Here is a 24,881-nt window from a genome sequence, read left to right as displayed (position 1 = left end):
GCACAGTTTTGCCAAAGTGTCCCTACAGTCAGTGAAAGCAGCCCCCCCTCATAACTATTTTAAATGTTTCCCATACAGTAGAGTACAATGCCACTGGTCCCAAGTTTGTGTTAAAGAACTCTTCATTTTAAGTGTAAAGTGTTTCCGTGACATTGGGATCCCATAGAATCATGGTTGGCATACGCGAGAGGGGAAAGTGCCTGAGTGAAGGTCGAGGACAATACAATAGGAGAATGGTCAGAAAAACAGTCAGCGGACGGAGAGAGCACCCACGCACCCGCCCCATCAGGCCTGCGGCAAGAAGCCAGTAATCGATCCTTGACATTGAATCGTGGACTGTGAAATAATAAGTATATTCTCTCACCGTGGGGTGCAACCTGCGCCAGACATCCGATAGGTGTAGTTGCAGCATAATTTGATCATGGTAAGATCAAGGATCATATTCATATCACCCTCCCAAACTACGAGTACATCAATATATCCAATTAGTATATCTGTGCCGGACCAGTAAAAATTGGGGACATCCACATTAGGGCCGCAGGAGTTTACCAGAAGTATGTCAACCCCATCCAATGTTCCCATTACCACCACGTATCTTAGCTGGGAATCGACATGACTTCCGCCCACTTTGAATGACACAGAGGGGTGTGTCTGTGTCATCACACCCAGGGCATGCGAGGAGTAGGATGTATACAATCCCTGTTGGCCCCATTTGGGGGCAAAGGACTTGTGTACCATGCTCAATGCATGGGTCTCCTGAAGGAGGAGAACCTTAGGGGCATGGGCCTCCAGTTACGCCGACAGCCGCCTAGCTTTAGCCAAGTTATTTATGTCCTGAACATTCCAAGAGATAAATGTTGACTGCCCCTTGCAGGCTCTGCTCATCCCCTCCCATCATCATCCAACATCACCCAGCCTCGGGCACCTTTCCATACAGCAAGACCACCCATATAGCATAGTTCACTGTTTGCCTGAACTTATATAACTTTAAACCTCAACAGTAAGAGCAACCGTGCTCTCTGCCTCCACCCTCCCCCACCCTCATCACACCCCATCATCACCCCCAACTTGATAATGATTACCCAAACCCAGATCATCTGAGATCTCTTGGGAAGCAATGCGAGCAACAACTGATTTAGAAATGCAGCCAGACTTCCCGCCATATTACAAATCATGGGACCGGAGTGTGCCAAGTAAGTTCCAATGCTGGTATTACAAATGTTAATTCGTCTGCATCCGAGGGGCCAGAATCAGAGCACCCCCTTGAGTGGCAATCCGCCGGAGACCCCTGCAGAGGAAGCAAGATTGAGGCTTCGATGTATGTGATGGCATTGGGGCAATCGAAGAAATGCACCGACCTCCATGCTGTATACACAGGTTTTGTAGGAAATATGAGGGCATACGGAATCTGACAGAGTCTCAGCAGATGCTTTAGCATATTGTAGGATCTACGCGGTACCGAGATATTAGCGGTGAAGTCGGGGTAGATAGGAATTTTAGTCAATTCGTAGTGCAGTGGGACATGCTCTTTGGCCAACTTCAATATAAGGTCTGTAATTTAACAGTTTGGCACTAATCGTGCGTGGAGGCGCACCAGGTTTCAGGACAGGCGCTAGTGTGCAGTGGGCATGCTGCACCAAAAACTGTGCCGATAATGTTGGCACTCCCAGTAGTTGCTGCAGGAGTTGCTTTACAAATGTCTCCATTGCCCCTTTTACCGCAGCCTCCGGCACCCCAACGATGCAGACATTATTTTGCTGAGAGTTTGACTCCAAGTCGTCGTATTTACTCTGGATCGCTGCCAGGTCCTTCTTCATTGATGCAATATTCCGGTCATTTTGTATAACTTTATCCTCTGTGCTGCTAATCCTGTCTTCTGCCTCCGTAATCAGACCACTTTCTTTCTCTAATTAGGAGCGCAGAGAGGTAATGTGAGCAGAGATACCATCCAACGGCATATTCACCACGGCAAAGCTAGACTGCATAGCAGTCAGAAGAGGGTCTGTGGTTGTTGATTTCGCTGGTGGTTGCCCCTCAGCATTATTCGCAGGTGTCGTCGGCCTCTGGGTCCCCACCGGAGTGCTGATGTGGATATTCATTGGTCCTTTTCGATTCCCTGCACCCTTCGTCATGCCTGCAACCAGCTGGCCAGCAGCGCTGATGGAACGCCCTCACACAGTGGACCTCAGCCTACAATATTACACAACTACCCGGCAGGAGCAGCACCTTTCCCACTCAATGTGTCACAGGCCAGTTAGGGTAACTGTATATGAGGACCGACGGGCACCTCTGCCCACTTTCCTGTTGCCAATTTATGAAACACCTCCACGTGGCATCCAGCTGCAGTGCCTGGCAGTAAGGATTACATAAAGCACTAACCCACAGTGTGTAATCAACAATATGACATGCTGCCAGGGTACAAGAGTCCTCCCCACTGCAATTTTCACAGCAAACCCGCAGGAGCAGCGCCTCCAGATGTAACAAGCCAGAAAACCTGTCTTTGGTGTTGTTTGTAGGGACCAAGGGTTTCTGTGTCTGCTTTCATGTCACTCAAGTGTGTGGGGAAGACAAACCGCTCACTGAACTTAAAATTGAACTTAGAAAGTGTGCCCTAGTAGAGTCGCTGTGTTAAAGTTGAACTTAGAAAGCGCACCCTTGTAGCATCTCTGTGTTAATGTTGAACCTAGATGGTATTCCCAACATCATTGAGTGTGCGCCATTAGCGTCACTGTGTTAAAGTTCAACCTAGAAGCATCCCCTATTAGAGTCACTGAACTAGAGTTGAATTAAGAAAGTATCACCAACAAACAACATTGAATGTACCCTAATAGCGTCACTGTGTTAAAAGTTAAATTTAGTAGGTAGATTGTGCCTAATTGCATACACTTCACTGATTACCACAATATCACACTACTACGCTTACTCTCTCCTATACACCACCATTCAACTAGAATACACCAGTACTATGACACATTCGGTAAAGCTGTTCTCATACTAACATGACCCATCAAACCACCCATCATCCTAATAAAACACAGCTAGCTAGCACACACCGGCTAGCTTAGGCGTCTCTTCAGGCCTAACTCAGCCATAACTCAGTCTGGTTGTCAACCCTCCAGACTGAACACATTCAACTGATCTCCTCAGCACCACACCTACCGCTAAGAAGCAGCTATCATGCAACAACCACACAGGCTGCACACATACCTGGTGCGGCCACGCACTTTACGACTCTCTCTCTCTCTCTCTCTCAACTGACTTGAACTGCGGTTCCCGAGGGCGTTCAACCTACCAGCGTCTTGAGATCATACCAATGGTACATAAGGCGCTATGGGAAGCAATGCGAGCAACAATGCAAAATAACATAACATAGCTGCTGTAGTAGCAGATGGATCAAGGTGTATGGAACGTTATTTTACTACTTATCACCAGCAATGTATCTAGCCTTCAATATGGAATCGCCAGGCCACCTTCCTGTATCAGTCTTCCCCACCCGCAGGCTTTAGTCCCTCCAGGCAGCTCAAGGGAGAAACTAACTGAGATGTACGGCTCTTGCATCTGTAAGAAGCCCAAGGTCTGGATGCCTCGCCGCTATTGGTCCTGCCCCTCCCCCTCACAGGCCTCAGGAACTGCGGGCTCGCTTACTACTGCAGCCGCTTCCACGAATGTGCCGGCGGGGTGCTGGCAAACGCACACTACACACCCAGCAGGTTGCCTCGTCGCTCTGCTCCCGCCGGAGCTCAAACGCCGCTGGGTCTGGCCTGAAGTTGCTGGGGTGCGAGCGCTACACAATGCAACCTCGCAGATGTCGTAGTCAGGCTCCAGAAAAGATTTGTTTATAGTAAATATGTCCCTGGTGTACGGAAGGCATGGTATCAACAGTAAGACAGACACAAGTGACCACAGTTTAAAGGTGTTTATTGAATTTCAATTCGATTTAAAAAAACGTGTTATCTAATCCTAAATCTAAAGATGGGAGCAAGCTATGACCATCAAATAATCACACAGTCCTAGCTGTGTCTTGTCAAAATAAAAGGGCGTATACTAATAAACCTATTGCCAATCCTTACATCTGAATACAAATAGTGTGGAAAACAATGTTATGCAAAAGAGGTGTTCAAGAAATAATATTCAAGCAGTTTGTTACCCGTACCAATGTTTTTAGCACAGGAGAAGACGGCACACTCGAGCTTAGAACAGTCTCTGGCGTCTCTAGCATGACGGTGCAGTTCAAAACTTCAGCATTGTGGCATTCTGTGCCAAATTCTCTTTGCCATTCAAAGTCTCTTCTTTCAGAGGGCCTGATGCAACAAACAAACAATAAAGTTCCTTTCCTTTTGGTATTTCGCTTATATGCAATTTTCTTAGGTGTTTTACTATTCACCTCGGATCCCCCTCTGCCGGGCTCAGATCCACTTCAACACAATGTTCTCAGGTTTTTCACGTATCCAATTTCTCGGGTGAGTCACTGTTCACGCCAGATCACCCTCCACCGGGCCCAGATCTACTTTGACACAAAATCTTTAATCAGCATCCCTCCAACCAATGTATCTATTGTAACACAAAACTTGCTTCAACACAAAGCTTGCAATGGATCTACCTCTGCCGGGCTCAGACCAACTGTATCTACTTTGTTAAAAAAAATGGTTTACTGTATCAACATCAAAGACTTTCGATTGTGCACAGGATTTTGCTTGACCCGTCACAGGACCACTTAGATTCACATTCCTTTTCCACTCTTTCACTTATTTCAACTCACAACCGGATACCTTACTGAGACCTTTCATTGAGCACACACGTGGTGCCGGACCACTCTGTCAAAGGTATTGTACCTTGGTTTCAAGGTTCAATCACTCATCTGCAGTTCCAGCTCTCGCCATAAAATATTTCTGCTTGCAACCTTGGCTTCAACACAAACCGGTCTTGTATCGGTCTCCCCAACTCACCAGCTGTGTTGATTTCACTGATGCTGCTTTGTTGTTGGAGCCAAGGACAGTACCACAGCAACTGGCGATTCTCCCCACCTTGATTATCGACGCAGGAGAGCCCTGGGTACCTCTGACACGCAATGAAGGATTCCTCAGCCTGGTTTCCTGGTATTACACTTTCTATTCTCAAGGCTTCGTGAAGGTAACGGTTCCTTGTTGGCAGGGTCAAGGGAACTTCTCTCCCTGCGATCCCCTTCTGTTTCGCCATCTTTCGCCTCTTGTCAAACTGCCTTCTTGGAACTGCTGTTTCCTCTTGTACTTTGCCTCGCTCAAAGTCTGCTCTCGTGCTCCGCCTTTTATCCATGTGGGGAACTTTAATGGAAGTCAGGTGTGTGTGATGGTCAGTAATTGCCTGACCATTGTATTGGGACACGTCAGGTATACGGCTCGGGTATTAGTCCGTTTTCTTTTATAGCGGGCTGTCTGTGAGAAAGTGTTTGTGTTGTAAAAGGGGCAGGGGTTTCAGTTCCTAAATATCCTACCTGGTACGATTGGGTAAAGGTGTTACAGGGAAGGGGATACCGTGTCTCACCATCCGCTGTCCCACTCCCTAAAGACCCTTCACCCAGGTGATCTTCCCGCACTGGTCCACCCCCAGGAACTGGATCAAAAAGAGATGGCTATGTCCTGGCCACCTGGATGACAGATCCCTGGGGACTAGTGGGTGAGACACCTTCTGGTTTCTGACACTGAGGACAAAGCACAGAATCAGGTGGCCATTCAAGTTGCCGCTCAGTAGCGCCCCACAACCCCCAATTCAGGACAGTTTTTAAAATCTATTACAAATTACTCGGGCATGGGAGTCACTGTGCCCTTCACAATTGCACCATCTTTAAAAGTACATTTGTTTGTCGAACAATTATCAACTTTGAAGGATGGCTCTGTAACAGTATTTGCAGTGGAGCTTTTAGTTTACCTACTTTTCAGGATCGCTGACAACTTCCTTTTGGAAAATGATTTTCATCATTTGTGTTACTATTGCAAAATTCGTCTCAACATTACTTTTTTTTTTCCCACTGTAACTCGATATTAAAGATGCACATTTTCTTTATTTATGCACTGGAAGAAATTAAATCCGTCTCCCACTCTGGATGAAAATGGTTTGCCTTTTGTTGGATGGTGCATCTGCATCCAGGATTTCAGCAAGGGTAGTTTATTTTTCTCTTCGGGCTGCATGTGCAAAAACAATCTGAGAGCATTTAAATCAATGCGTTTTCCGGTTTTTAAAAAATTCAGCTTTTACCACGTTACACTTTGTCAAAAAATTAAATCCACTGCCAGTTTAGCATATCCCAATTCATGCAAGGAAAGGTAAGCCAAAGCCTACTTTTTTGACTACCCTCATTTTTTTTGTGTAAAAATAATTGGAAAGATTGAAAAATTGACATGTCGAAACCATGTTATCAAAAAAACAAAAGTGTAACTCACTGGGCTACTATAACATTCAGTTTTATAGCGATGGCTTAAAATGTCCACAAATTATATAACAGCCCAAGCAGACAATATATGATTCGTTATATTAACGTTTTGATCAGAGACGGTATGGTTATAGCATGGGGCAACTTATTCATTATGGGTGGCGACCTTCCACTCGCCTGCCCTTTTTGAAGGAGACAGTATCACAGAAAACAGCTCACTGAATTGCTGCCTCTCCCTACAGGAATCGTGCAGGTTATTCTGGTGCATTGACGTACAGCTCTCTCACACACATTGAGGGCTCCAGCATCATAAAAATGGTTTAAAAGGACAATTATGACACATGGTTTGCAACAGCATCAATATGAGTTTTTCATTGACAGTTCCATGTAGTGTTGGTGACCAGGCACAGACTGGCATTTTTCATGTGATAGAGAATAACTTGTAAATTGTATGGTATTTTGCACAGTTTATTAGTGAAAACAGTACTTATAAATAGCACCATTTCCACCTAGTATTGAAAGGCTAAAAATACCCTGCCATAATTTGAACATATGTATACAGGTTCCCCACAGACCTCTGTAGATCTCCTGGTTTGTGTACATTGCCAAAGGGGATCAACCCTAGTCCGTGTTCTCCCATCCCATGGCTCTCCTTAGCGTTCTCTCCCTGTATTCGCCACCCTGTTTTGTACAGTGCTCCGTTACTTAGTAACTATGTTTAAACTATATTAATCCTATACATATCAAAATATAATTACAAGCCTCTGCTCACTTTTCTCACCTAATTACTTCATTCATGCGCTTGTTTTGTAAAACATAGGCTGAAACAGAACTCTGAAATATGTTTTTAAGTTCTGGCATTTTTGGCACTATCATTTTATATTCCTGTTTAGTTTGATAAATGTAGGTGGACAAGCACCAGAATGCAGTTGCACTTAGTAGTTTTACACATTTACTCAAATGTAAAATTGCCATTAGTGCTTGAATTCCTGTTTTGGGACAGGCAAAGAAGTGGGCTCCCCGATATCACGGCTCACTCCATGTTAACCTTTTAATACAATTGTGATACTAGTGCTTTAAAACAGAAAAATCTGTATATTCAAATAAAAAATAAAACATCCAATTTTTACTATAAACAGCAACACGTACCGCTAGATGTACTGTTTTTCTTGCAAGCTGGACACACACACTCACTCTGAGCAAAAACGGATTACAGCTGCATCGTTATTTTCCCCATTCGGATTGAAAGCCTACAATTACCAATATGCAAAGTAATGCTATCCTAAGTAAATCTAAAGAAACATAGTGAGCCTGAAACTGTTGTGGTCTTGATGGTCGTGTAGATGAAGATACCTCCGTCCCCAAGTACCACACTGGTAAGAAGAAAATCACTACCAATGCAATTCTTGAGGCCACAGGTGTGGAGTGCCGTCAAGCTGGAACCAGGAACACCGGAAGGACCCCCTGACCACTGTAAGGCAATGAATGATTAGGGCAGACAGTCACAATGATCACAATACAATATGATGGAAGAAGCTAAAGGGGCTTACCCAAATGTGCTGGTCAGGATGCCTCAAAGGGGTAGGGGAAACAGAAGGGTCCTTGTGGGCACTCTTGATGGAGAACACCTGTAGGTCAGGTAGCAAGTGGATGATCCGTAAACAATCCGTTAACAGTCCAGGGTCGAAAGCCAAGAAAACAATTGCCAAAGTCCAATATCCAAAGTTCAAAAAGTTTGTGCAAAGCCAAAGGTCGTGATGCCTGAAGATCAAAGTTCGCCTGAGCTGTAGGAAGAAACCAAAAGCAATCCGTACAACTTTCCGTGGTCGAAGAAATCAGAATCCTTAGCGAGATCCAAAACACTGTGCAGCACTCCGAAAAGCAGCTGTGAAGCATTTGTTCCGCGTTTCCTGTCCTTTTGACTGCGTTGAAGTGATCACGTGATGCAGTCATGAGGGAAACGCGGAGCCGCGTCACGTGACCCTCGACGCTGCACGGGGAGGCTGCCGGCGATTGGCCGCCTGATGCCGGTGTTTGGTCACCTGATCGGAAGCACTCCGTGCGTTAGATCGTAGTCTCAGGGCGCCCTTGGACGGGCGCCGTCCCGGAGAGAAGCTCCATGACAGATTCCAGTGCGAGAAAGGTTGTAGCCTTCCCTGGTAATTCAGTTGCTGAGTGCGGTGAGAATCATGGGGAACACGCCGGATGAAGCGTGCAGGGTTAGGGGTGGCGGATGTGAGTTTGGGAGGCTGTCTGGCAATGGCATGGCAGGGAGGAGGCGTGACAGAGTCCCCCCCCCAACGGCCCTCGACCCCGTGGGCTGGAAGGATGGTCCCGATGAAAACGAGCAACCAAAAGCGGAGCCTGCACATCCCAGAGGAAACCCAAGAGCGATCCTCAGGACCATACCCCAGCCAGTCCACCAGGTACTGTAACCGACCCCTAAAGAGACGGGAACCCAAGATGGCACTGACCTCAAACACGTCAGGGGACGACACCGAAACAGGAGCTGGTGGGGTAATGATGCGGGTAGGAGCAGGGCAGGGTTTGAGCAAGGAAGAGTGAAACACTGGGTGGATCCGCCATGAGACGGGAACGGAGAGGCGAAAGGCCACCGGGTTAATGATTTTGGAGATCCGGTAAGGACTGACAAAGCGAGGGAGCAGCTTACAGGAACCAGGAATATGTAAATGCCGGGAAGACAACCACACCCGATCCCCCACCCGATACTCCGGAGCAACCAACCGTTTCTTGTCGGCCGCTTTCTTCATGGAGACTTGAGACTCCCGCAAATGGACAAGGGTTTGGGTGTGAACAGTGACTAGATCGCGGGCACAAGCATTGGCAGCAGGTGTGGCTGTAGGTGTGAAATCCGGGAGAGGAAGGGTATGAGGATGCTGGCCATAAAGGGAATAGAAAGGGGAGAAGCCAGTCGAAGAATGTAGAGCGTTGTTATAGGCGAATTCTGCCATGTGCAAGAGATTTAGCCATGTGTCCTGATATTGGAGGGTAAGGCATCATAAGTACTGTTCTAGGGATTGGTTCACCCTTTCTGTCTGACCATCACTCTCTGGGTGGTAAGCGGAAGAGAAATGCACATCAATGCCCAGCAACTTGGTCAAAACCCGCCAAAAACGAGAAGTGAACTGGGTACCCCGGTCAGACACTATGACCTGTGGCAAGCCAAAGAGACAGAAGATGGATTTGACAAACAACCGGGCGAGTGCTGGTGCCGTGGGAACCCCCGTGCAGGGCACGAACCGGGCCATCTTGGTATAAGAGTCCACCACCACCCAAATGGTGTCGTACCCCTGTACGCGGGGTAAGTCCGTAATCAGGTCCATCAAAACCGTGTGCCATGGCTTCGGGGGTATGGGTAGTGGCTGAAGCAGAACTAGAGGGCGACCCCTGCGGGATTTACATTGGGCACAAACTGAGCAGGTATTCACGTAACTCTCTACATCCCGTCTCATCGATGGCCACCAACACCACCGTTTCAACAGGTCCAGAGTACGGCATTATCCCGGATGACCATTGATCGCGGCGTCATGCGACCAGTTTAGAGCCTGGGTGCGCGTGTAACTGTGGGAAAGAATAGTTTCCCATGTATAAACAGCAAACCGTCCTGAACTATAAGGTCCCATTCACTGACTGCATGACTATTGTGAACAACCCAGTGGCGTATGGTGGTTAGCATGGACGGTGAGGGTGTGCAGGCACAGATAACATGGCCGCCTTCTAGCAAGCTATCCGGGAACAAAGGAAGGGATTCCCCCCCTGGGGAGCGGGATAGAGCATCTGCTTTACCATGAACCACCCCTGGTCGATGCTCGATTACAAAATCGTATGCAGCAAAAAACAGATGCCAGCGTACTTGGCGGCTATTCATGCATTTCAGGGAAGCCAGATCCTGTAGGTTCTTGTGGTCTGAATAAACGGTGGTTTGGTGCTTAGCCCCTAGAAGATGATGCCGCCATGTCTGCATAGCGTCCTTAATGGCCAATAGTTCCTTCTCCGTCACGCATAGTGCACTTCGGATGAAGTGAACTTACGTGAATGGAAGGCCACAGGGTGCAGTCGACCCGTGGTAGGGCAGGATTGTGAGAGAACTGCACCTAATGCAAACGATGAAGCGTCTGCTTCTAAAACAAAAGGGCGTTCCGGATCGGGATGTTGAAGAACAGGAGCAGTGGTGAACCTCGCCTTCAAGGTATCAAACGCCATTTGATGTTCCGGTGTCCAGTGATAATGGACCAGAGGGCTGGTTAGTGCAGTCAACGGCGCAACAATGGAGGAGAAACCAGCGATAAAACGCCGGTAGCAATTTGCGAAACCAAGGAAAGACTGCAGCTGTTTGAGTGTAACAGGGACGGGCCAGTCCGTGATAGCGCGGACCATAGATTGGTTCATGGAGAGACCCCCGGGTGTTATATGGAATCCTAGGAACTCAACTTCGGTGGCGTGAAACAGGCATTTTTCTGGTTTAGCAAAGAGTGCGTTCTTTTTGAGGCGGGACAGGACTTCTCTGACGTGAATGACATGCTCTTCCAGAGTGGGGGAGAAGATCAGGATATCGTCTAGATAGTCCACCACATATACATCTAGGATATCACTGAACATGTCGTTTATGAAATGTTGGAAGGTGGCTGGGGCGTTGCAAAGCCCAAACGGCATCACCGTATATTCATATAGTCCTTGTCGGGAGCAGAACGCCGTCTTCCACTCATCCCCTTCTCGCATACGGATCAGATTGTAAGCCCCACGTAAGTCTAATTTTGTGTAAACAGATGCGTGAGACAATCGGTCCAGTAACGTAGAAATGAGCGGGAGGGGGTATCTGTTCTTAATGGTGATGGAATTTAGCCGCCGATAATCGACGCAAGGGCGTAGGTCACCCTCTTTCTTCGGAACAAAGAAAATGGGGCTTGCTGCTGGGGAAGAGGAGGGACGGATGTGACCTAACTGTAGGGCCTGTTGGATGTAATCCTTCAGGGCCTGTTCTTCTGATTGGGACAGTGAATATATGAGGCCCCTCAGTACCGGAGCTCCATGTATTAAGTCGATGGGGCAGTCATACGGCTTGTGAGGCGGTAGGCCCTCTGCTGAGGCTTTATCAAACACTGTGTGGAAGTCCTGGTATACTGAGGGTATCCCGTCTGTGACAGCCCCAACCGTATGTGATAAAGTGGCAGAGGTTGTGGGGCCACCGTCTTCCAAGGTTAGAGAAGCCACGGCTCCTAGAACGCTTGCGGGACTGGACAAAGACTCCGACTCCACCAGGCAAAAATGCTGACAGACCTCAGATTCGAAGAACACTTGTGCGGTACTCCAGTTTATCAGAGGGTTGTGTTGTTTCAGCCACGGTATCCCGAGGATGATCCCGAACTGAGGGGTAGTGATCAGATCGAAGGTTAATGTTTCTCTGTGGGTACCTTGGATTACGACTTCCAGAGGAGCAGTCTGTTGCTTGATGGGGCCGGAAGCGAGGGAAGTACCGTCCACGGCCTGTACTGGTTCAGGACGCTCTTTGGTGATCAATGGTAGGTTGGGTTGCTGAGCCAATGCGATGCCAATAAAACAACCAGTGGCACCTGAATCGATAACAATGTGAACCGAATGCATGCGTTCCCGGGCTGGGATCAGCATAGCCTGGACCACCACTGGTTTAATGGGACCAAAAGCGATATCAGAGGGAGTTAGTGGAATGCTCGCCCGTACCTCCGGTCTCAAGGGCGAGCCTTCTGAAAACCCAGATTTTTGTTCTTGGGTCGGCGAGGACATTCTTTTACGTAGTGGCCGCTGATGCCGCAGTAGAAGCAAGCATTGTCAGCACGTCTGCGTTCCCGTTCAGTATGGGTAATGGGGCTACGGATCCCGCCTACTTGCATGGGTTCTGGGTTTTGGTCGGTTGAGGGGGAAGGGTGATGACCGGAAATACCTGCTTCTGCCCTTCGCTCAGTCCTTCGGGCATCCACCTGTAGGGCCAGATCAACTAGGTCTGAATAGATAGCAGGAAGGGATGGCACGACTGAGAGGGCATCTTTCATGGCGCTACTCAGACCCCTATAGAACACAACCGCCTTTTTGTTTTCAGGCCAAGACGTCTCCGCAGACAGCTGGTTAAAGCGGGTTATATACTCTATGCGTTTGTCTGCCCTGAGTGAGGTCCAAAAGCTCCAAATCCTGGGATTGTGCCCTATATCTGGTGTCGAAGACTTTTGCCATTTCATTAACCAAGAGGTCGAAATTGTATAGGGCAGGATGGTCGCTCTCTAATAAAGGGTTCGCCCATGTGGCTGCCACTCCTGACAGATGCGAGAGTAGAAAAGCTGCCTTAGTGACGGAATCGGGAAATGCCAAGGGCCGGCACAAGAAATGGAGCTTGCACTGATTTAAGAAAGCGCAATATTTCCTGGGGTCTCCATGGAACCTTTCGGGGGCTGCCAGGAAAATGGGGCTAGGAAGTACCACAGGAGGGGGCAGAGGGGGAGCCGGAGGAGCTGCGAGAGGAACAGGGTTCTGGGGGGCAGCGTCCCCGAATTCGGCATCAGCGGGCAAAGGATGTTGGACGCTCTGTAAGGCGTCCAATCTATGGTGAATCGCGGTGGTAGCTGTGGCCATATCAGTCCTAAGGGATGGGACTGCTTGCATTAAAGCGGTCACTGTGTCCCCGGCAGAAGTATCCATCTGGACGACCAAAAGGCTTCACAGTCTGTTGTGGTCTTGATGGTCGTGTAGATGAAGATACCTCCGTCCCCAGTACCACACTGGTAAGAAGAAAATCACTACCAATGCAATTCTTGAGGCCACAGGTGTGGAGTACCGTCAAGCTGGAACCAGGAACACCGGAAGGACCCCCTGACCACTGTAAGGCAATGAATGATTAGGGTAGACAGTCACAATACAATATGATGGAAGAAGCTAACGGGGCTTACCCAAATGTGCTGGTCAGGATGCCTCAAAGGGGTAGGGGAAACAGAAGGGTCCTTGTGGGCACTCTTGATGGAGAACACCTGTAGGTCAGGTAGCAAGTGGATGATCCGTAAACAATCCGTTAACAGTCCAGGGTCGAAAGCCAAGAAAACAATTGCCAAAGTCCAATATCCAAAGTTCAAAAAGTTTGTGCAAAGCCAAAGGTCGTGAAGCCTGAAGATCAAAGTTCACCTGAGCTGTAGGAAGAAACCAAAAGCAATCCGTACAACGTTCCGTGGTCGAAGAAATCAGAATCCTTAGCGAGATCCAAAACGCTGTGCAGCACTCCGAAAAGCAGCTGTGAAGCGTTTGTTCCGTGTTTCCCCTGTCCTTTTGACTGCGTTGAAGTGATCACGTGATGCAGTCACGAGGGAAATGCAGAGCCTCGTCACGTGACCCTCGACGCTGCACGGGGAGTCTGCCGGCGATTGGCCGCCTGATGCCGGTGTTTGGTCACCTGATCGGAAGCACTCCGTGCGTTAGATCGTAGTCTCGGGCGCCCGTGGACGGGCGCCGTCCCGGAAAGAAGCGCCATGGCAGATTCCAGTGCAAGAAAGGTCGTAGCCTTCCCTGGTAATTCAGTTGCTCAGTGCGGTGAGAATCATGGGGAACACGCCGGATGAAGCGTGCAGGGTTAGGGGTGTCGGATGTGAGTTTTGGAGGCTGTCTGGCAATGGTATGGTATGGAAGGGAGGAGGCGTAACAAACGATCACAGCCCCAGCTTTGTTTCACATGGCATGCAAATGTATGCACCCCTTCCTTTTCTAGTCCGCCATAAGCTAGGTGACAATTGCCTCGATACACATTTTCCATTTACTTTTGTTATTGTGGCATTATGTACCCGTTCCACGGGGAACACCGAGCGGACCAAGGGCCATTAACGTGGGCCCAGGGCCGTTACCCCCCGGTGTTGCCCATGGAACGAGTAGATAACGCCATTAGTACTCCAGGGTTACCAAAGTGGCAACCAGGGGTGCTAAAAAAAAAAAGGATTTTCCTCCCTACAACAGCACACCGCGCGCGTCCCGTTGTAGGAAGGAAAATTCTTTACCAACATGTCCGCCATGGAAAGGGAAGGCGGAACTCTGTACGTAGGAAAGGCGGGGATCCTCTTCTCTTTCCATGGTGGCCGTGAGAAGCTGAGATGAAGTTGCTGCTGCGGCAGCAAGGGCTGCTGCAGCCGAAATAAGGTAAGTAGGGAACTGGGGGGTTAAAAAAGAAAGAAAACGTGGGTGGGCGGAAGATGGCGGCGGGGAGAGCTGGCCGTCAGGTGGCTTGGAATGCGAGCTTGTACCAGCAGTTCAAGCCTGACTGCTTGCTACCTGATTGGCTGGCTCCCAGGAAGGGGCAGGGGAAGAGGCCCATGGACTTCAGACACCAAAATAAACACACAGTGCTCATTTTGGTGTCTGATGCGAAGAGCCACTGGGAAGTCTCAGACAAACTACCAGTGGCTCACGAGCTACAGGTTGGAGAACCTGGCTCTAGGACTTTCTCTCTCTCTAACCTGGATCCTCTGCTACTTATGCTGAGGGGCTAACCCTGGTGACTGAATTTAACAATCCTGTTAGTCCTACTAAATACAGGTGGTCTAGGCCCTTGTGAGAGAAAAGGGAGGTCATCCATATAATTGTATTGCTCATTCCCCGATTTCTGTGTAAAGAAAGATATTGTTTGTTTTGTGCACCTCCTTTTTCTAATGCCCACACCAAGTCTCGTTAAATAAGAACAAAACGGGTGTTCGGCCAGCTGATGCACATGTCCGGCATTCTGCATACTGCCAAGAAGGAAGAGGAACAGAGTACATTTGTGTAATTAAAGTACACTGCTTAGAGCAGATCAAAGGATCGGGTTGTTTTCAGAAGGGCATGGAAATGTGCCATGTATAGGATTTCTATGTATGTAATAAAGCAATGGAATTCGGCCACTTCAGAAGGGGAAAGTGTGCAAAAGAAGCATGGAAAAAAACAGTGTCTCCCAGCGGATTTTCCCTTTTTGGTCGCGCCTATTTGTTGCAATTTAACAAAATGCCTAGTCACCTATGGAACATGCACAATTTTTTAAGATTTGCCCAACAAACCTCAGCCTTCCGAAGTGTAAAGGTTAATTTATAGCTAAAACCCTTACATGCCAGTGCTATACATTTTTCACCCAAGCTTTCTCGGCAGCTGCGCCAAATTGTTAGTGTACCACCTTAATCCCACTGTTCTGTAAATTTGCATAACTGTGGAATGCAACCTTTTAAAGCTTGCGTCCCAATTTTCCTCTCTTAATGCAAATTATTATTGAAACATTTACTGTTCTTGTGTTCCTTCAGTATTTATTTTAAGGTACCCAACAGCTCATAATAATATCGAATGAAATGTTGGACGGGTGAAATGATTTAATACTGTAGACGGAAAGTTACACTTCCAGAATTCCATTTGTCTACAGTATAACAGTAGGCGGCTGGTTTTAGCTTTTGGCGCAGCCACTGCTACCACTTCAGCGTGGATCCAGAAGGTTCAGCTAAGAGTTATTCCTTAACCATTATTTCTGTTTTGGAAGTCCACAACGTGCTCTGAATGCAAGCTGCAACTAACGTTTCAAAGCTGGGCTCACAACTTTCTGATTGCTCATCTCTTCTCTCTCTCCTCATGGTGTTATCACCCAGCTATTTTAACTGGCCTTTTCTCTGTGACGTTTTCATTGCGGCGAAAATAACCACAATGAAAACACCACGTTGAAAAGGCCAAAGATTTAAATAACTGCGATGAAAAATGGTAATAGCTCCTCAGACCTTTTCTGCTCCAGTTTTTTTTATTTTGTTACCTGCTGCTTTATGTATCCAGTGATAATGTCGCCTGGGTGCGGCATGTCCCCAAATTTGTACTCCTATGAAAATAAAGCACTTTCCCCAAATACTGTAGGACTGAAGTTAGGATAGAACATTTTACCCGCCCTAGAATATGTGGGGAAAGGCTTGCAGGGAAAAAAGTCGCCCACCTGGCGACTTTTCCGCACGGGACATTATGACATGGAACCCTGCTTAATCATCCTATGAACATCAGCTATTTTTCCACTCCTTAACCCAAACTCAGCCAGCACAGAAAGACATCTTTCTTTTTAGAAAGAACTCCCTCTTTTCTTGTTGGGCATCTTTTTTCCACTTGAGAAAAAGCATACGTGTTCAGAGTGCATTCTCTTTGGCGTGTGGAGAGTTTTTCCAAAAGGTAATTTCTAAATCTCCATCAGCACTGGACACTTGTTCCCGGTGGCAATGGTGATCATGGCTGCAGCCGCATGTTGCACCTGCTGGTAACTGCACTGCTGGCCTCGGTAAAGGCTTTCCTTTAGCACAGGCTTGATACTTTGGGCTGGCAGGCCAATACCACAGGTACAGCCAGACGCTGTTGCAACCATTATCACATCCATACTAAATTTCTACCTCAGTTAAAAATAAATTGTTGAGGTCTCATTAGTTCTTTTGAGTAGCATGTCTGTGCTGGGCCTTGATCGGTGGATGAATCATGCTCCTCTGATGTGCAATGTTATTATGGAAAATGTCAACTTCTCTGTAATGTAATTACAGTAAAAATCGAGTTATTGCAAATCCGACTAGTTTTGAGGTCCACAACACCTTGACAGTTTTCCACAATGAGTTGCAAATGCAGAAAGCATAAATCTGGAAGAGGAAGGGTATGCATGAGTTGACCCCTTTTGTCCTTCTTTATTTGTATAGGTATTTCAAGGAACGGATGACCAACTAAACGACATGTACCAGAACCACCAGAGGACCGTGAGAGAGAAGGAGAGGAGATTGACAGAGTGCCTGCGTGAAATGGACAGGGCAAATAAGGATTCCCAGAGAATCAACCGCGAGAAGTCTGAACTTCTAGTTGAACAGGGTACCCACCAAGGATGGCTCTATTTTTAAATTCATGTTGGTTTGTTTCTAATTGTCTTGTGTAACTGTTGGGGAGGTTTTTCATTGATCAGAATTCTAGCGCCCAAGTATATCAGATTTGCAGGATGTTTTCTCAGAAATACCCTGACTCACCAAGATGTGGAATGGATGAGGGTCAAGGTAGCCCCTTTAGAAAGAGCAGAATGTTTAAACAGTACAGTAAACCGTTTCAGTAGCCACACAATAACGGAATGCTCACTCAATGGCCCTCATTATAGGTTTGCCAGTATCCTGGCGGTATTATCGGCAGGATACCGGCAAATGGTCATGCCGTTACCAGTGCCTGATCTGCTGGAAATTACCAGCAGATTACAGGTGCTGGCAATGTTAAATTAATCCCGATTGCATGGAGGCATGGGGGGGATTGCTGGTATTACCAGTGCCGGTAATACCAGCTGTTTTTGCCAGTGGGGGTACATGACTTACCTCCAGCTGTTGGCTGGAGGTAAATCAGACCACCCCACGGCAAACTTGTAGTTTTGCAGTGCTGTAAAAGTGGCGGTAATAGTGAGCCCCAATATATTTATCGAAATATATTATTTAAAGAAAATGTTGTGCAAAGAATATAACTAAACACTTGCAGGCAAGTAAATACTTTTCAAAGCAGCCTTTCAGATGGGGACCCAACAAGATCGCAATCTGTTCGCAAAGTCTTGCAAAGTCCCACAGACCTTTGGAGAGACTCACATGCCCCATATAGCTGCAAAGCCTCTTAGCCCCCATATACAGTAATTCCCTTTTAGACTCCATTTTAACTGTGACTGGATGACTGGTTCCCAATACTTTTCAAATAATCCCTATTCTGAAGAATGTGACAGTATGAGAGGACCACCATGAAGAAGTCCAGTCACCGAACTCTAGTCACCTCAGAGCCAACTTCATGGTTGCAGATTGGACATCAGCAGCTGCAAAAGTAACAGTTCAAGGTCGGATGGGTGGGTATCTGGTACAGTGCCCCCTAACGCCAGACAAATGGAACCAACATATCTGATCTGATCTGATGTGATTAAAGGGGCCCCAAAGAAGATATCTAGTCACTGCAGAAGCATAAAAGTAGCATAGACTTCCCATATTGAAATGTGGGGTTATTGAAGAAGTTGCTAGATGTTTTGCAGTTCAATGCTGGATGGACAGGGTCAGCCACAGAAGCCCCCACAGCCAAATTAAGGAGCCCAGGGATACCAGAGATGAAGAAAGAATGAAGTGCACCACTGTCGTGTTGCCATGGGTATTTTGCCCGAGTTCCTGAATGTGCAGCCAGGGATATTGGAGTTTGTCAAGAAAGATTCTTGTTTTATTAACGTTCCTTCCTTAAGCATCAATTGGGCATCAATTGGACCCCCAGCAACTTGCTATGTCTTGAACCCTCATTGGATTTTTGGAGACAGTCTTTTTAGCTTCCGTTACCTTACTCCACTCATTTATTTTGTGGGTGCCTGTCAGCCCACTGGGTTACCAGTGCAAGAGGACTGTGTCTCCCTCTTTCTTGTTTTCCTCTGTTTTTTTTAAATGTAGCACACCTCACCTTACATTAAGTGCAGCTGGTGTACTTTATATCCCCTTTTCTTTTGTTTCTGTAATGTTCTTTTTGCCTTTTTGATATGCCTAGGACAGACTGGTGGCAGTGAATCAAGTTGCACTATGTTTCCAGTGCAAAACCGTGCACCATCGCTGCTTTACTTTATAATGCCATTTCGAGTACCGTATACTCAAAATGGCCCCTGCCATGCAGGTTATAAGCTCTGTCCTTTGGCCATCTTGTTCTTTGGCAGTATTCCTGCCCTCTTGGTCCGCAAAAACCGTATGATCCCTGCACTACTTCAAGTCAAGTCAACTCCCTAGCCTCTTCTACAGCATATACTTGCAAACTCATTAGAGCCAGCAAGCAATTCCTCTCTACAGACAGCTGCATCACGCTTGCCAGAGCCCTTATACTGTCCAAACTGGACTACTGTAATGGTCTCTACATTGGGGCTAACACACAGACTATCCAAAAAATCCAGGTCCTACAGAATAATGCCCTGAGAGCCGCGCTTAAAATCAACAGGAAAGAGCATATCTCCTCTATAAGAAGAGAATATAAATGGCTATCCACTCAGGACAAAATCCAACTCAAAATTGCCTCCCTTACTCACAAGTGCCTCAATAACATGGCACCACCCTACCTCATGGACAGGCTACACTTAAGAACCTCACCTAGACCAACAAGAATGGTCAATGCGAATTGCCTCTATGTCCCTCGCTTTAAACGTGCCACTATTGGAGGACATAGCTTTGCAGTCAAAGCAGCACAGCTTTGGAACTCCCTACCACATGACATAAGAGAACCCCAGCCCTTTGCGAAATTCAGGCAGAATTTGACCAAGTGGCTGAGAGCTAATGACATCTAACTAATCCGACCTGCTTGACCTGACTGTCCCTACTAGCGATCCACCTGCATGCCCCAGCTCTGATACCACGTTCTGTATTTTACACCATTGTATATTACTGTATTTATTCCACTGTATATCACCTCCACATTGTTAAATATTCCTGTACCCTTATCACCTCTTGTCTGGACCTAGCGCCAGCCCTGCTCATTCATGCTTATTGTATACTGCATTATGACCATGCACATGTACCTGTATATATTTTATTTATTGCTGAATGTACTATGATTATGTAGATGTACCTGTAACAAAGTTGAGCATATTCTTGTCTTGTGCGCCTTGATGCTCCAGGGCTTGGCGCGCCCTACAAATAATAAACTAAACTTCTGCCCGATCCAGCTTGGATTTTCGGGCAAAGTGCTTTCTGCATCTGACGTGGAGGAGTTTGGGGTTGGCACTGTCTTGTCCCAATTCAACATCCATGCCACAGTATTGCTGTTGCAGCGTATATGGGTTTGTGGCTGTCCAGGATTGGACTGCTCTTACCTGTTTGAATCGTGCAGATACTTGCCATTGTTGGCTGCAGTAGTCAGTCTACAACTAAATCTTTGGATGGGGAGTCCTGCTGGTGCTTTGACCCTTGAACTGGTTGACCTTATCAGTCCTGAAATGGCCACAGGACCATCCTATGATATGCCCATCCTCTGGGAAGGCGCCTCTGCTGCTCCGGTCAGCGTTCCAAGCCAAAGCTTGGAATGTAGCAGGCTGCTGACTTGTGGCCTAAGATCATCTCTACTACAGTTGCTGCTCTCCTGGGTGAAGAGGAGCCGTTTCGTAGCTGAATGTTAACACTGCCATGATTCCCTCCTGCTGACTCCTCACTGGGTTTTCTTTGCTACTGCCTTACTTCTACTGCGTCCCGGATGACTCTTCACTTTGTGGGGCCTGCAGTGGCTGCTGTCCTGAGGTTTCTGGCCTGTCCAGCTGCGAGTCTATCGGCGCTTTTACAGAACCGGAGATTGCATCTAGCACATAGCAGGACCCACTCCGGACTCCACCCTCAACCACTGTATCTGCGACCCCTTGACCTACCATAAACTGGATGAATGATGGAAACCTCCCAAATGAGACAGAATACCCTCTGGTTGGTTACTCTGAAATTGGGAGTAAGGGACGTGGGTCTTAGCTGGTTTTTCGTGTCCAATCTTTTGCGTGGCTGTGCTCTGTGGATTTCTAGCAAAGGATTGTGCCCCTAAAATTCTTACTTCTAAATCCAGCGATACTTTCGAACTGCATTTTCTGCCTACCTGTTGTCTTTACCAAAACTTGTACATGGGTAATTTGTAAAACTTATTGCACTTCTCTCAGATACGTACCTGGAACTTTTGACTTTTGAGGCAGTAGGCCAGCTTTCCTGATAGGGAAGGACTGCGAAAGTTAGGTTGTTGCCATATAAGTATAAGGCAGGGTATATGGGTAATGTTTTAGTGCATTGTTCTTTTCGCTTTACTTTCTATAATTTCATTGCTACTCTAAAATAAAACCTATTAAAAGCAGTTAATTAAAGTTCAGGTAATCTCGCTTTCAGATAACTAACTGCACTGCATACATATGTGCATAGAATGCATCGTGTTATATTTTCTGGAGTTTTTCCTGCTTAGGGTTTTAAGGCCTAATAAATAAGTATATTTTTGTACTCCTGTTTGTATACCAATATGGGTGTTCGGTTGTACTTGGACACAACCCTCAGAGCTCCTGAAGTCAGCCTTACTGTTCAGCCCATGCTACCTTGATGAACCCTCCCACAGGGCTAGTTCTGAAAACCCATCTTAATAACAAATTACCCCTGCTATTGCGCAGGGAATCTTGATTATATCAAAGGCACGGAGGCAAGCATTATGCTTAACTTGCTTTAATTCCGCTCATCAGCAGCTTTTCAATTTAACCTTTTTATAAAACCGAACAAACACTTAGGGACTACAAATACCCGTAAGTCCCTAGATCATTGTAGTCCTATGTCCACCAAAGTCCACCAATCTTGGGCCATCTCCTCTTATGAAGCATTTCCTGCCTGGGTCGCTTCCTCTTTCTTTTCACTACGAACGAACACCCCACTCCTGGAAAAATAGTCAATCCACCTGCAAGGCCACTCCAAAAACTTGAATGGAAAAACGGTTCCTCCAACACCGGATTGTCCATGGCGTACATCCCCTAACAAATCCAGACGAAATCCAGCCGCCCTTCACCCCGCTGTACATGAAGACTTAAGAATTCTTCCGGTCATCTCCTACAAGGCAAGAAGAAAATAACACCATTAGGGTAGGTATATGCCATTTGTTTCAGAGTACAGAACACTGCTTTACATACACAAATAGTGCCCACCACCGTATCATGGGTGGGACAATGCTTGCCTCTGTGTCTTTAATAGAATGAAGACTCCCTGTGCAATAGCAGGGGTAATCTTTATTGTATGTCAAGACCGATGGCGAGCATTATGCTTGTTCAAAGCTATTAACTGATAAAGCAGTCTCTGACATAGGCTTAAAATAAAACTTTTTAAAAGTATCATAGGACCAGTCTAATTTCATAATGTCCTGCAAAGCCACACCCGCCGTAAACGCTCTAGAAGCCATTGCACCCCTAGCTGAATGTCCACTGAACCGTATCAGGTAATAAAATTGCTGCAAAAATGTCGCCGGTAAAAAGAATCGCGGCAGAAATGTTGTGGTTTGACCCGGTAAAGGTGTACCCCATTTTACCATTTAAGGGGAGCAGGGGTTGTGGGGGTGTCCCCCGCACCCTTTAAATGGTAAAATGGGTCCGGGGGTTGCGGTGGGGTGTCCCCCGCATTCTTTACATGATTGTGGCGCACAAAACCATAGCATTTTTGCAGCAATATTTTGTATTCACTGCCATTTTTGCTGCGATTTTAAGACATGGAACCCACTGAACACACTTCAATCAATGCCTGCTAATTGCATAATTTCCCTGACCCACCTAGCTATTGTTGCTGAAGCCAGTGTATGATAAGGCCTCCTACGCGCTATTAGCAACTGGGTCACTTCTGATGGCCTGACAGCAGCTACCGATTTCTCATAGTCTTTAATACATTGTGCTATGCACAGCTTAGGGTTATCAGGAAAGTACGGATAAGAGATTACTCTGGAAGCCGTCTTCGTGCGTTTGGCTATACTAAACGCCACTCCATCCGGATAGAAAATCTTCCTGTCTAACTCCAGTGCCTTCACATACAGCACTCTTCTGCAGGCCACTAAACAAAGCAACATAGCCAACTTCCCCGACAACCTGGAGACTGGCAACTGAGTATTGTCTGGCCAGCTGAGAAATAATTGTAACACTTTGTAGAAATCAGGACAGTAGGCGAAGTGGAGTTTTGTAGACCTTTATTACACAGTGTCTTAACCAAGGTAATTGAACTCCAGGTTTGACCCCACAGTTACTTCACTGTGAGTAAAAGGCACCAGGAGTTCCTCTTCTCTTTGAGTGTCTCCTACTCTCACGGACCCGGATAGGCCCACCAGTTGCTCTCACTCTCCTCTCCTTCTCCCTGCAAAAAGCAACAAAAACGCCATTAGGCCAGTCCCTTTTATACCAGGGGTTTGGAGGGAAAAAGGGCCAATCGGGGACAACTTCCCTCCCCCCCTGTCTGATTGGTGGGGACCCTAGGCACCCACCCTCTATGAATAGTGCTGCCTCCTCCCCACCTCCTCCTTTATACTGGCTGCCTGGTTCTAGCTTCCCCTCCCTGCTGTCAGCCACACCCTCTCCATTGGCCCCGCCCCCCCAACAATGTGTCTCCCTCGAGACATGTCTCCCGGAGGCCCGTCCTGCTTGAGGCCCCAAGCCACCGTTCTGGGTCTGCCCCACATGAGGTAAGGAGGGGGTTCTGGTGGGTTGCCCCTGATGGGTCCTTGCCCAGCTGTCTGGCGCACCTCCGGCGCCGAGCGGTCGGCACGAGTCGGGCTCTCCAGTTCCCGAGCCTCGCCGCCGCTCGCCGCCGAGGTACGCTGTGCTCGCGGGTCTCCCAGCCGCAGCGCCAGTGAACCCGGTCCTCGTGGGCACACGCGGCGCTGCGGCTGTGAGCACCCGCGGCGCCGCGGCCCCAACGCCGGCACCGTCGCGGGACGCCGACAAGGCTCTCCCTTTAACAGGGACGCCTTCCCGGCGCCCGCGTTCGGCGCCGCACACGCCCGCGGCACAGCGGGCTCCTCTGGCCGTGCGTCCCGCTTTCCCTCACCGTCCACCCTCACATCCTCACACACTTCCTCCATGTTCCAGAGCACAGCGTACCTGGCCGTGGGAGGTACTCGCCATTTTGCACCTCGCAACAGCCGCACAACGGTTGGATGCTCCCACACTGGCAATCTGTCCACCTTCTCATGTCCGGCTGATCTGGCTGACATGAAGACCTCCATGGACCTGAAAGCGTGCCCGTCCTGAGGCAGGCTTGCTAGGAAATTGCGAACTTGTACTACAGGTGCAGAAACGGGATGAAAAACCTGTTTGCTGCACCAGCTTTTGTTCCAATGCGGAGCCGTAGCTCCTAAGCGTAGACTGGGACCATGAGTCTCTGATGAGCTCAGCTGCGAAATTCCTGGCAACTCCCATCGGTGCCGGAAACCCTGCACGCTAGCAAGTGCTGCTTCCCTGCGTCCACTAGCGGGTGTGTCTGACCAGCTGGGTTGCACAGTAGGTGCAGCTTGTGCGGAATCATCCTCGGAAAATCAGAGGACAGTTTCATCGCTACTGGAAACCATGGCTGGGACTTCTATAACGGCACTACTATCACTACTTCTGCCACCTCCCTTTGTACTTTCGCTAGTACTCTCGTTAGCATGATGCACAGGTGCCCCTGACCAACTGTGGAGAAAGGCGTCTGCTCCCGGAGGTCCTGGATCCAGTCTCCAACTGAAGAACCTGGGATTCTGTGTGTTCAATCTGGACGTGAAGAGAGCAATGTCGAACGTACCCCACTTGTCCTGCAGCTTTGTAAAGACTTCTGAATGCAACTGCCAGTCGCTTGAATCTACCAGGTAACGCAAGTTCCAGTCTGCTACCACGTTTTGCACCCTTGGCAGGTACTCTGCTGTCACTACTAGGTTCTTCTCCAGACAGTGGTGCCAAAAGTATTTTGCCAACTGGGCCAACATCTCAGACTTCATACCT

The 24,881-nt window shown here is 47.7% G+C and overlaps 1 protein-coding gene across 5 annotated transcripts in view; it reads left to right on the top strand.

The window, feature by feature from the left end:
• RAD50 (RAD50 double strand break repair protein) overlaps positions 1-24,881 on the top strand; it is a 1,278,308-nt gene that overhangs the window by 396,817 nt on the left and 856,610 nt on the right. For all 5 annotated transcript variants that reach the window (XM_069652502.1, XM_069652503.1, XM_069652505.1 and 2 more), the window contains one exon: positions 17,101-17,266. In XM_069652502.1, the coding sequence (XP_069508603.1) occupies positions 17,101-17,266 (166 nt within the window). The remainder of the gene's footprint in view (positions 1-17,100; positions 17,267-24,881) is intronic.

This window comes from Ambystoma mexicanum, chromosome 3p (genome assembly GCF_040938575.1).
Source record: "Ambystoma mexicanum isolate Mex_15411 chromosome 3p, UKY_AmexF1_1, whole genome shotgun sequence".
NCBI classification, from domain to species: Eukaryota; Metazoa; Chordata; class Amphibia; order Caudata; family Ambystomatidae; genus Ambystoma; species Ambystoma mexicanum.
This window is presented reverse-complemented; position numbering and strand designations above follow the sequence as displayed.